This window comes from Stegodyphus dumicola, chromosome 7 (genome assembly GCF_044657685.1).
Source record: "Stegodyphus dumicola isolate Sdum_Otavi_A_Nest chromosome 7, ASM4465768v1".
Classification (NCBI taxonomy): Eukaryota; Metazoa; Arthropoda; class Arachnida; order Araneae; family Eresidae; genus Stegodyphus; species Stegodyphus dumicola.
The window spans coordinates 198,573,134-198,587,063 of record NC_140774.1 but is presented as its reverse complement, the minus strand read 5'-3'; the positions used below and the strand labels follow the sequence as shown (position 1 = coordinate 198,587,063).

Sequence of the window (13,930 nt, the reverse complement as noted above, 5' to 3'; positions counted from 1 at the left end):
GTTTAACTGTATTATCAGTCTTCTTACCAGATATCTGTATCGAGATCTCTTCCCTACTCATCTCCTCTTTTGTGTCGCTCATTGAAATTCCAATGTAGAAATGTATAATTACAATAAAATCGATTTATATTTACAAGATAAAATTACAGTCAATTAAAATTCCCCCATCAAAAACAAATGATTTGAATGTTCATGACCACTTATCGGCAGGGCTTAATTTCTAAGATTAGAAGTGCCGGAGCCCTATGGAAGACCATCAGCAAAAGGAACAAGAGTAAATAAATAAATAAAATGACTTTTAAACTCATTAATAATTTAAAAATTAAACAGTCAATTATTATCAAATAAATTAATGTTTATAAATTGTTATTTAATCAATAACTACAGTCAAAAGTCGTTAATTCGGACACCCATAATTTGGAATGATCTATAATCCGGACCTCAAAACTAAAAACTTTCTGCGCATGCGCTGCGTTGACACATGCGCATAGGCGTTTACGCGTGCGCGTAAGACTTTTTACGACTGCGCATATGAGGGTGCGCAAGTGCAGAATACGTTTTCGCGTGCGCGTTTTATGTATAATGGACGTATAAGCTAAAATTATCTATTTCAGTTAATGTTGATGATTGCGTTGTTCCTTAATTTTCGAATTGGATCCGGCTTATTATTTTTTGCAGACTGTAAGAGCAATTTTATAAAAGTAAGCTTAAACTTTCGATTATATCAAATAGAATTTCCGATATATATTTGTCAATATGTAAAGGATCTAAAGGGAAAGTATGTTTTGAAATCCGAAATCTGTTTATCAATTTCACGCTGCTCGGCGGGGGGACGCCGCGGCGGGCGCGTAATGAATTGGAAGTTGATCTGTCAGCACTATCCTTAACTTCAGCGCAGATGTTTTTATTTTATTTGGCTTATAATTCCTTACCAAATGTAGTATTTCATCTCGATATGCTCTGTCTTTGATATGATTTAAAACAAGTTCCTCGTCATTATAATTCGCTTCCGATAGCGAAGAAAAGTGACAGAGGTTATTGAAAACGAAAAAATTTCGATTGACAAATTAGTCGGTGTTCTTGACACAGCAATTATAGGACTTGAACAGCGGAACTTTGTAACTGAACAAGAAATTTTGTCTGTTTAATAGAATTAAAGAGAAAGTATTGTTACATGAAACGAAGCAAAACTTAAACAACTTACATTGAAAGAAATGTTTAATAAAGTAAACAAATAAATATTAAGCTTTTTCTTTTTGCAAATTTTGATAACCTATAGATCATAATTGTTCTTCATAAATTACGATTTCATATTTTTAATTTTAGAATTTCTGCATGCCATCTTACGAGATTTAAACTGATAATCTATAATCCGGAATCGCCGAAGTCCCGACGAATCCGGATTAACGCCTTTTGACTGTATTATATAATTAATTAATTATAACTTGATAATTATTATATAAATAATTAGTTTTAATTTAATTGATAATTATTAGATAATTAACTATTATTTATTGAAATAATTAAAGATTGAAGTAATTAAAAAATTAAAATTAAATAAAATATAAAGAGATGAATTGAATTTAATAAGTGATTTTTAATATAATTTTATTGTTAAATTTTATTGTTAATTTTATTGTTAAAATAACATTTTCGAGATAAAAATTTCTACTGAAATTGTTATTCAATTACATCAAAGAAGTGCAGCAAGCCTTCTTATTCAGGGCTCCGGTGCGTTCCGACTAGAATTTTATTGTTAATTTTATTGTTAAAATAACATTTTCGAGATAAAAATTTCTACTGAAATTGTTATTCAATTACATCAAAGAAGTGCAGCAAGCCTTCTTATTCAGGGCTCCGGTGCGTTCCGACTAGAATTATGATTTATTACAAAAACTAAGAAGCACCGGAGCCGAAATCCTGTGGGCTCCGGCTCAATTTAAGCTCAGATCGTAGGGGTGAAAAAGTTATTTTATCATCACAAAAATTAAATATACTTAAAGTATAGTTGCTGAAAATTCCAGGACGAAACAGAATGAGGGTATGAGTGGGTGAAAACAAAAAATGAGGGGAATCTTGGTGAGAGAGAACGTTCTCTTTGACCGCGGCTCTCTGCTGATATAATTATACCCATAAAGCAGATGTGTATCAGGGGTAAAATGAGTCCTGAATCTGACTCCTAAGGATGAATGTAAAATTGCTGTTTACGCTTTCCATTGCATTCGCTGATAATGCACATTTAAGAACACAAATTTTCCTTCCTGCGAGGATAACTAACCATCGATAACAATACACTAGATACGATGGCATGGCGAGAAATTTACGCGTTCCTAAACAAACTCCTGCAAATTTATTGCCCTTCTTAAAGGGAAAGGTTTCCGCATGTGAGTGACGGGACTTTACTTGAACATCTCATGTTCTCATGAGTTCGTATTTCTAGGGAAATAGAGTATTGCAAAGTCTGCTTATTGTTAAATTAAAACGTTAGGAATTCTAAATTTTTTATTCCCTTTAAATTATGGTTCAGTTTTATAAAAAGAAGTACCGGAGCTCATCTTATTTAGGGCTCCGGTGCGCTCCGGCTAAAATTGTAATTTATCTTAAAAATTGAGAAGTATCTGAGCCGGGCTCCGGTGGGCTCCGGCGCAATTTAAGCACTGCTTATCGGAGGGTATATAATTCCTCAAATCATCACAATTACTTCATTATAAGTTCTTAAACTCTTGAAACAAATTCTTAAAATCACAAATTTGTTTGAAATCTGGGGAAAAAATTCCACATTCTAAAAGTCAGAAGCGTTTATGGTCTTTGAATGAGTACACAATGGCAAGCTGTGATAAAAAAAAAAAAAAAAAAAAAGAAAAGAAAAGAAAAGAAAAGAAAGAAAGAAAAGTTAAAGGAAAAGTGTGATTTTTTCAAGAAATCTTTATTTTTTTGTTCTACATAAGAGTAAGACAGTTTGCCTTATTTGCAACGACAATGTAGCTTTGATGAAGGAATACAGCATTAAGTAGACATTATGATCGCAAGCACAGTGAGAAATATTCTGCATTGGAAGATCATTTTCGAAATAATAAGGTGAGTGAACTAAAACCAAAATTAAATTTTCAACAGTCTTCACCACAGTGAATAAAGAAACTGAAAATAGTGTTCGTGTTAGTTACTGTCTGTCTACGAGAAGATCATAGTGATGCCGAACCCAATGTTAAAGCCAAATTTCATTTTTCAAGGATTTCCACGGAACTAGTCCATGGAAAATTGCAATTTTTTGCGTGTAGTAGAATACCTATGCCGCCTTTCACTTCCATCAAAAACGGTGACTTTTAGCGATTGCTTAAAATTTTACCAAATTTTGAAAAATCAACAAAAATAAAAATTCAGAAGACATTAAAAAACATCAAGAAGCAAAATGTTTTTCTCGAAACTATCATTTAAAAGAATTTTGTCACTAGCCCAATTTGGACCGGCGATACATATGGGTGTCACAACCCATAAATTGCTTACGGGCTTCTTAGACTCTATAATTGACCGAGCTATTGCGAAGAGCAATGTTGCCGGTTCCAGAATTAAAGCCCAAGGGCACTTGACATAAAGAGATCCGGACGTGGAAAAATTCTCAGATGAGAAAAGGGGCTTCTAATATAGTGTCTATGGTAAATAAGTTTTCTAATAAGGCTTCGAATGGTGAGCTTCTAGCAAGGCTTTCGTCTTCTGGAAACATGTCACTGATATAAACTGTTCTCTTGTAGCTTCAATAGAAAACGACGTGTATCGCCGAGAACTATCTTTTGTGGGGATACTTTAGATTTTCTCGGGAACTAATACCCCAATTTAGATGCGGTTTGAACCATTATATTCCCTTTCAATGCCCCATCATACTAAAAAAGGAATTTTGTCTCTAGTCTAATTAGGAGCGAAGTTGCATACATGGGTCCCATTAACATCGTGTCTATGGAAATGAAGTGGTTTGTGGAGTCGGTAGGGAAAATGACTGACTCCGGCTCTGGCTCCGAATCCTGGAATTTTAAAGATTCCGACTCCCTCATATATATATATGTAAACATATACACAGGGGTTACAGTTTATTTTTTTAATATAAAAGAGGTAATAGATGCTACAGGAAAAAAATTGAGGGCATAACAAATTATTAATATTAATTAGCATTTATTATGAAATGGAAAAACTGGCATTAGTTACTTCTAAGAAACAGTATAGCTTCGGCAAGATCTTCTTTGTTGGACGGCCATAGATCCGATTTGATAAACTTCAGAGCTGAGAAGAGTCTTTCCACACTAACTTGAGTAGGAGGAAGAGTTATTACTGTTAGGGCTACTTCTTTTAACTTTTCAGGATAGATTTTTATAAGTTCTGAAAGAGGTGTTTTGCAAGCGCAATCATATTTCTCTATTTCCTCAAAAGACATGTAGAAATCTTGTTTGTATTTTTTTTTAATTTTTATATCTAAAGGCTGTTTGTTGGTTCTTTATTTTCATTCGCTTTGCCTTAGCCTTTTCAATATTATCCAAGAATACTTCTCAAAATCTAATTCATGATTGGAAGAGGATGATAGAGACTCAATTGCAGTATCTGCAGTTTGACTGTCCTGATTCGAATTCTCCAATTGTTCTGAGAATAATTTCGTTCATAATGAAAGTTCATAGAGGGCTTTCTTTGCCTTTTTAATTTGTTCGTCATCCAAGAAAATTCGGTGTTTCGGATCTACATATATTGAACCCAGGATCTTATTGTCTAGCAAACTAGTTTCTCTTTACTTCATTGAAGAAATGATTCCTTCTGCAATAAACCCTCCATTTCAGAAAGAACAAACATCACATTCTTCCAGTCTTGCCTCTTGTTAATTCTTCAGATTGTAGCTTTTGGTGGCTATATACGGTATAGATAGAAGAGTTTCCAATTCTGTAAGATCATTCCACAGTTCTTCTGTTAGTGAAACATTAGGGTTATCTACATCTCCTAAAAAAATTCTTAATTCTAAAAATCTCTTTATCATCAAATATGTACTCCGCTATCGCATTGCTTGATCAATAATTGCTCGCTTCCTAAGAATGGCATCAATTTTAGGAGTTCTTGCTGCTGTTGTTGCTTGCCTAAATTTACCAGTGAGATTTGTAACTAAATGAATCAGTTTAATCACTAATGGCAAATATCACATCCGTCCTCCTCCCTTATATTTATTTATTATTATGTCAATAAAATAGAAAATAACTATTTATTAATGTATAATAAATAAGTCCATAAATAAAAATAATAACTCAGCTTGTCATTAATTTTTTTTTCAATTCGTCTTAATTTCATTTCAAATTCAAACTGCCCAATGAAAACTGGAGTCGGAGTCGACCTGTTTTTAGCGACTCCAGCTCCGACTCCTTTTACCCCAAAATCTGCCCGAGTTCGATTCCGACTTCATGGCTCCGACTCCGGCTCCAGAGTCCTGGCTTCTAATAAAGTTAAAGCGATGAGCTTCTACCCAGACTTTCGTCTTCGGGAACCATGTCATTGACATAAACCGTTCCCTTGTACCTGCGAGAGAAATCGAAATCGGATACCGTTGCTTTCCTTTTTCAAAGGCGGAAAATTTCGTGTGAGGAAATTTTTGGATCCATTGATTAGAACCGGGAAAACCGTTTTTCGGCCAAAATTTTCTCGGGATTTTTCTCAAGAACTACGACTTCGATTGGAACGCGATTTGCGGTTTTAGAGTGGGCGAGGTAAGCTCTATATTTTCATGTCAAAACATTTCATTACGCCATGGGGGTCATGGTGAAGTCGACGCCCACGGTAAATCCAGATTTCGTTTTTCAAGGCTTTCTCCGCAACGGTCAGTAGTAAATCACAATTTTTTGCATGTAGCACAATATATGTGTGACCTTTCATTTCCCGCAAAAACGGTGACTCTATCTACATTAGGCGATTTTTATCGATTTTTAAACTTGTATCTACATATTCAAAAATTGATAAAATATAAATAATCAAACATTATTAATGCATTTGCACCAGATCCAGTTTTAGATAATGGCAAACGCAAAGGGGCCTTAGACCTCCAGTTTTTGATAGTCGCATCTCTTCATAGACTATTTAACCTTTTGAGGCCGGGGCTTTGGTAGCAGTAAAAGCTACCAAAGGACGGGGAATCTTGAACCGAATGCTTTCCCCCCTTAAGAAATCACCTCATATTTGCAACAAAGATTCTTGTATGTAGTTTAATGGATTCTCAGAGGGGTGCATCTATGTTGCAAAAGGAAGACCTTTGAAAGAGATAAGTGGGACGTCAAATTTGACATTTCCCCTCACTTTTCAGCCTGGAAAATGAGGGAAAAAAGACATGGCCACTAAAGTGGACAACCCCGTCTTTTCAAAGAGAGGACTCTATGGCCACTATAATGGCCATCCCGTCTTCAAAAGGTTAAAATTAATAAATTTTCATGTATATGTTTCTACTTCTACATCTGATAAGTGTGGAAATACAAACAAAAACAAAGTTTTAAACTTCCTATTCTAGTTCTTCCCTCCCTACCTCGGAAAATGAAACATTAAGCTCACAAACACTAAATATACACTGACTTAATATTTATTTAAATCTGCCTCATTAATGATATTGTTAGGTTACTGTTTACTTTTAGCATTTATAAAATAGGGTTGTGCGGATTTTCCGGGAAAAAAATCTTTTATAATGGGAAAAATTAAAGCTTTTAATTCCACTATTTATTCATATACCTGATTATTAAACTGATAAAAATTTGATTGAATGAATTTGGTCTTGCACTTGTAATTTAATTAAGGCTTTTAACAAATATGAAAATTCTTTGGATTACATTTTTCAGGTTTATTTGAGAAACAAAAAATAAGATGCAAAAATATATAAGCTCACAATTTACATAACAAATAATAAATAAAAAATTGTGCAAAAAAGCGAATCTAATATAAAAACATGTTTTTTCGTATTCAAAACGTTAAATAAAAGTGTACTGAATTATTAGAGTAGGCCATTTGCGGAAATTTTTCTCAAGAGTCCGGTTTTGTTAATAGGCTCTGATTTCTACCTTCGTTGCTCTCACGTGATTACTAATTCCTCCGAATTATCTTTCAGATCATATTTTTCTCATATGAAAACAAAATCAGAAATATTACTTTCTTGGTAGTGTGCTGCAGGATTTTCCTTTCTACACTCAAGTCCATAAATTAGGGATAATTCGGAGTCACGCGGAAATCGAACTCTAAAATAAATATATCACCTGTAAAATCACTACACACATCTTCAAGAATAATATGCAAATTTCAAGAAGTAACCAGATGACACCGATGGTACGTCACAATGACGAGAGTGTAAGAGAGTGATATATAAGGAATAAGGCAGAGAAGTAAAATTGTTCGCAGGCACTTTATAAGCATTTCAGTGCAATAACCGAATAATTATGACACAAAGGACGCATTTAGATGATTTTTTACGTGGTAGAATTATCGGCCGTCTGGAATGTGGGCGTACCCAACTGGAAGTATCAGACGAACTTGGAATTGACCAGAGTGTCATCTCCAGACTTTGGCAACGATTCCAAGATGATGATAATGTGAGTAGACGTTACAGCACAGGTCGCCCCAGAGTTATAACGCCGAATGAGGACCGGTATTCGGCAGTTACTGCCAAAAGAAACAGGCGGAGCACAGACTCAGACCTGTCTCGTCAGCTCTCTTCAGCCACTGGTACGACAATTTCAAGGCAGACCGTGTACAGATGCTTAGGGCAGATTGGTCTATATGTTCGTAGACCTGTCAGATGCGTTCCACTTACTGCAACTCACTGTCGCCTGCGGTTAGCCTGGAGTAGAGAGCATGTATTGTGGACACCGCAACAGTGAGCTTGTGTGATGTTTTCCGACGAGTCCAGGTTTAGCTTGCAGTCTGATTCTCGCCGGACTTTCATATGGAGAGCTTCAGGTACCCGTTACCACCAAGAAAACATCATTGAACGACACCGTTACGGTGGTGCAGGAGTGCTCGTTTGGGGTGGAATTATTCTGGGTTCCATAACTGACATGTTCAAATTGGAACCTTGACAAGCCAAATCTATCGGGACATCATTCTGGAACAACATGTACGTTTGTTTCGGTGCGCCATGGGGGCACAATTTGTGTTTATAGATGACAACGCCCGTCCTCACCGTGCAAACATCGTAAGCGAATGCCTTCAATCGGAGGATATCATCCGTATGGACTGGCCAGCATTCTAACCGGACTTGAATACAGTAGAGCACGTGTGGGACATGCTTGGCCGACGAGTTGCAGCCCGTCAACCTCCTCCTACATATCTGCCGGAACTTCGGAGAGCATTGCTTTTTGAGTGGTGTAATATCCCCCAAGATCAGATCGATAATTTGATACTCAGCATGGCTAGGCGTTGTACGGACTGTATTGCATCGTCTGGAGACATACAATGTATTAACAATCATAGCAACCATGTAATATTGGTTTTTTGTAAAAAGGTTTTTTTTGTAAAAAGTTTTTTTTTTAATTTACTCCAGGGAGAAAAAATCGCTAATTTTTTTAATAATATCAAACATATGGCATCTTTTTTGCTCTTTACCTTTTGTTTAATAAATAAGTTTTACAAATAAGTCAAATTTGTTTTGATTCTAACTCTTCCATGCCTGATTTTGCATTATCCTTAATTTATGGACATGAGTGTATTTAACTGAAGAAGTCTGAGATTGCTAAAATTGCACGTCTGTCTTTGAAACGGAATGCTAATTTGTCAGGCACACAATCAAGGAAACATTTAGAATAAAATACAGTGCATTAAAAATTTTACACATTGCAGTGCATTGAAAATATTATATTGAATGAAGTAGAAATGAATCTGATCCTTTTCTGGAAAAATTCCCTTGTTGATTTTATTATTTTAAAACATCGAGAAAGAAGTCGTTTTTCTTATTACTTAGCTCAATCTCTTTTTACTCTCTTATATCGATTTACTTCACTTCATATGGATAACTGAAAAAGTCAGAGAACTTTAACGCTATAGTAAATTTTTTCCTCAACTAATGAAGAAAGCGGTACCTCTTAGCACATGTTTAATTCTATTTTGATCGACGAACAATGTTAGTTTGATCCGGTTCCAAGACCAGGCCAAAGGGCAGTTTCATGCTCCTAGGCTCTGGTTCTATGAAATGAAGTTTATACCTCTCACTGCTCCTATGATGATACAATCAAAAGTCTTTAATCCGGACTTGTCGGGTCTTCGGCGATTCCGGATTATCGGTTTTTCCGGATTATAGGTCATCAGTTTAAATCTGGTAAGATGACATGCAGAAATTATAAAATTAAAAATATGAAACCGTAATTTATGAAACAAAGAGCAATTATGATCTAAAGGGTATCAAAATTTACAAAAAAAGCTTTATATTTATTTGTTTACTTTATTAAACATTTCTTTCAACGCGCGCAGGCGTAAAGCATACATTACGCATAGTCGAAATTGGAAAATTGCAACCAGAAAACTATTTGATGTGTATTTGTGATATTTATAATGACGAGGAATTTGATTTAAATCATATCAAAGACGGAGTACATCGAGATGAAATACTACATTTAGTAAGGAATTATAAGCCGAATAAAATAAAAACATCTGCCCTGAAGATAAGGATAGTGCTGACAGATCAACTTCCAGCTCATTGCGCGCCGCGTCGTCCCCCCCGGGCCGCAGGGCAGCGTGAAATTTATAAACATATTTCGGAATGATTAGAGAATCAAAGGATATGCCTTTATCCATTTTTTGCAGCAATGCCACTTTTTGTTTGATGGACATCGAAACATGCTTTCGCTTTGTAGATGCTTTGGTAGTTCCAGAATCGAAAATTTTTTTTGACATTATCAAAAGTTCAAGCTTACTTTTATAAAATTGCTCTAACAGTCTGCAAAAAATAATAAGCCGGATCCAATTAGAAGATTAAGGAACAACGCAATCTGCAACATTAACTGAAATAGATAATTAGATAATTTTAGCTTAGCTTATACCGTTCGGCATACATTAAACGCGCATGCGTAAGCGTATTATGCGCGTGCGTAGACGCATGTGCGCATGCGTGAACGTATTTTAAGAATGCGTTGACTCATGCGCAGAAAGTTTGTAGCTTTGAGGTCCGGATTATAGATTATTCCGGATTATGGACGTCCGGATTAAAGAATGAATCCGGAATTTTTGACTGTATTACACATGTGTAAACCAAATGAAGAAAATAAAAATCAGCAACAACAAATAACATTTAGCATTTAACATTAGCATAACAAATTCCTGCTACTAATTTTTTAAAAACATTTTTCGATAATTTATACAAATTCCGGTTGCTAAGTTTGTTTTTTTTTTTAGCAAAATGTCTTTTTCTCAGACAAAATCTTGAACAAGGTTGCGAAACGCGTTTAAGAAGGTCTATATAGAGAACTCTCTTAGTTGCATAAAATAAATACAGTTCTTAGTTACATACTACGAACAAGCCTTTGGTTCAATTGTTATAGTGCTCTCCTATGAATCGGAAAGTTAGTGCTTCGATAACTGACGTCGATAATTCTCCATCTTCAGTTCACGACTGTAGATGATTTGTTTAATGATTTGCCGCTTTGTTTACGGTAAAGCACGCGTGGGGTATCTGCTTAAGATAAGGATGTTTTCGTTGAGAAGTTTCTAAAGAGATTTGGTTAGTATTCATGTTACTTATGCAAAAAGCCATGGAAATGCCCATATAGTATATGCCTAACCGTTTGCTAGAATTCGAGCTTGAGTTAACTAATCAGTGTTTTTTCTCATTGTGCAACTTGTAAGCCTTGCCTCTATAGAAAGCGCTATTATTATTTCAAAATTAAATATCAATTCATCTAGCCGCTTTTCTATTGATTTTAATTAAACACAATTTAAAAGCCAAATTATGGAAATTTGATTATTAAATTCGTTACACGCATTGCCATAAAAAGGATACTAATAAAACTTACCAATTAATGTTAAATTTAAACAGTACTATTTATCTGAATGCTCGTTTAAAAATTTACTAAGGCTACTATAAAGCACTCTACTAGCTCTAAAGTTTACTTTTGGGTAATTTTATGATTTCTTCTTGGGAAAGTCGTAAGAAATTTCCTATTATAGATTTTGAATTTCTTCTGCGATAATAATAATTTTCGAGTAAGTAAGATGAGCTAACTATTCTCAGGCTAGAAGAAAATAATTTAGATTATTTACAAAAAGACTAAAGAAAGGATGATGTATATATTTATTTACACAGAGGCTAGAGAAATAAAACTTTATGAAACATATTTATTTCCTTTTACATTTTATCAGAATATTTTGAAGTTATGCACGTATTTTAATTCAAAAATTGTTTCAGACCTTAATGCATGTTTTTGTGCATTAATCGCATGCTTCAGAGACACAACCTGTATCTGGTGGAGGGGAAGGAGAAGTTTTTGTTTGTCACGTTCAGCTTTATTTTTATTTAATCTTCTAATTTTCTTCAAAAAATTGTGTAAGGGCTATTATTATATAGCTAAATTTCTCGGCAAGTTTTTCATGTTGTAAGTAATAATCACATAAAATATGTCGCTTCTGGCAATCAATCAAGCTTAGTCAACCTATTTTCTCTATATTGGCCAATCATTTTCCTTGTTAAGAATCTCTTCAGTAGTTTTCAAGATGGCAGCATGTTCGGGTATGGAGGAGAAGACCTCTTCCTCTAAAGACAGTTTGCCTGTGAAATTTTATGTTGAGGATGGTCTGAATCATATAGTCCGTGAGAATTGTTATAGTGATGTAACTAATATTAATAAGTACCATGAAACTTTTTCCGAGGTATTCATATTGTCTCTTTTTATATAGTATAGGCTTAGGAGCACGATATGCAATTTAAACACCCCTTTAAACTAATTTTTGATAAGATTTTTTGTCGTATTCTTAATTTAGATTTTTGTTTTGATATACATTGTCTACAACTGTCCCCTAAGGAATCTGTCGAATATAATGCGGTGAAATAAAGAACTGCTGTGCGGAATTTATTTTTATTCGGCAACGTAAGTGCATTAGTCATGCGTTTTAAGTTCATTAATTCGTGTATCTAAAGTGTTATTTCATTTATCATTGCAAAACGTCCTAGATAATATATTTAATTAATTCATGTTACGGACTGAAACTAATTACTAAATGTATTTTGTGTAAAATTATAACCTAATTGCATAAAAGTTGCTTCTTTGGAGTGAAAGTATGCTTTAAGCGGACCGGAAAATCTTTTAAGTACATTCAGGTAAATTCGGTATCGGTATTTTAAAATTATTATAGCTTAATCACATTTGTAAATGCTTTCATCCGTAAGGAAATCAAGTTGCTTAGTCATGGTGGTTTACTTATTTAATGTACCAAATAATGAATATTCAATACGTAATAAGAAGACTTCTCTGTCGCAATTTTTTTGAGAAATAAGCATTTGGAGTAAGAGTTCTGTGTAGGCTTCTTTTCAGATTTAATATTATCTATGATTATTGAACTATCTTGTATGATTAATAATTTTTCTTTATATTTTGCCTTTAAACTATTCTATAATTTTAATTTTAGAACTGCTGCTCGAATGTTAGGGCGGTAGAGTATAAGGTTACAGATCAATTTGTAAACATTCTTATGAGGTGGAAGAGAGAAAATTGTATTTCTCTCTCATTTCAGAATGCTTTGGGAAGGGTAGCTTCATGTATAAATTAATTTTATGTCATTATTATGATCAATAACTTCATGAATACTGTTTACATTTTGAATATGTATAATAATGTGTAACAAATTAATTTTTAAGCATTATATTATGAGGTGAAGAAAGTAAAATTTTGCTTTTATTTAAATGGTATTATAGATGATTAAAAGTACTGTACATAAAAGAATATTTTCGCATTTTGGAAATTATCTTTGAATACAAATTTCTTAATATTAACTGAAGTCCTATATCAAATTTTTATTTACTCGGGTATTAAATTTGAATTCTCATTATAAACTGTTTACATCAGTCTAAAATTACAGATATTCAGAAATGAATTGCATTGAAACTTTTATTAACATTATAAATATTTACCGTCAATTATAAAGATTTTCTGTGTGTAAATATTTACCTGTTAAACATTACTAATAGATTATTTTTATATAAATGTGATAATTGTAAGATTTGTAAAAATGCAAGATTCATACTTTTTATTATTATTTTGATTTTATCTGTTATATATGGTATTTAAAGACAGTATTTTAATACAGTATATAAGATAGTAACACTATATAAGTTTAAATTGTTTAAAAATTATGTAAGTTTTAAGTTTGTTTCAGAGTATACAAACTGTATTTTAAATTTATGTGCAAGTTATTTGTGTATAGAAAGTTGTTTATTTTTTGCTGCATTATCAAATGAATTTAAGACTTGGAAGTTGCCCATCTAATTAAAAGTATTAGCAGTGAAAATTGTCCAAAATACCAGTTGATACTTCCTACATAATGAGTAGTTAAGTCTTTCATTATCCATAAAATCACATCCAGTCGAATTATATAATTAATATGAATTGTAAATGAATTACACTATTTTTTAATAAATTTTTATTCTATGTTAAATTTGTTCTTCAGAAAATTGTAGAATTATTATTGTATGAATGAAATGATTTTAAAACTTGTTGGATTTAAAATTTTTAATTACATTTATAGATGTTTGTTATTAGTTATTTCAATTTTTAAAACATTGCTGTAATTGTGGTATTTAATAAATATGTATGCCTTAAGTTGGATTGTATCAAACTCAATATTTGAACTGAGTTTCAAACGAAGATTTAATTGTATCATGTGTTTAAAATTAAAAGCTTTTGTTGTATATATAAAATTAAAATAGATAATAATCAAATTCAGGTAATAGAAT

The 13,930-nt window shown here is 33.2% G+C and overlaps 1 protein-coding gene across 1 annotated transcript in view; it reads left to right on the top strand.

The window, feature by feature from the left end:
• The first annotated feature begins 11,596 nt into the window (after window positions 1-11,596).
• The window catches only part of LOC118191732 (uncharacterized), a 69,611-nt gene continuing 67,277 nt past the window's right edge, over window positions 11,597-13,930 (top strand). The window contains exon 1 of the mRNA XM_035362572.2: window positions 11,597-11,850. Coding sequence (XP_035218463.1) covers window positions 11,695-11,850 — 156 coding nt within the window. The 5' untranslated portion in view covers window positions 11,597-11,694. The remainder of the gene's footprint in view (window positions 11,851-13,930) is intronic.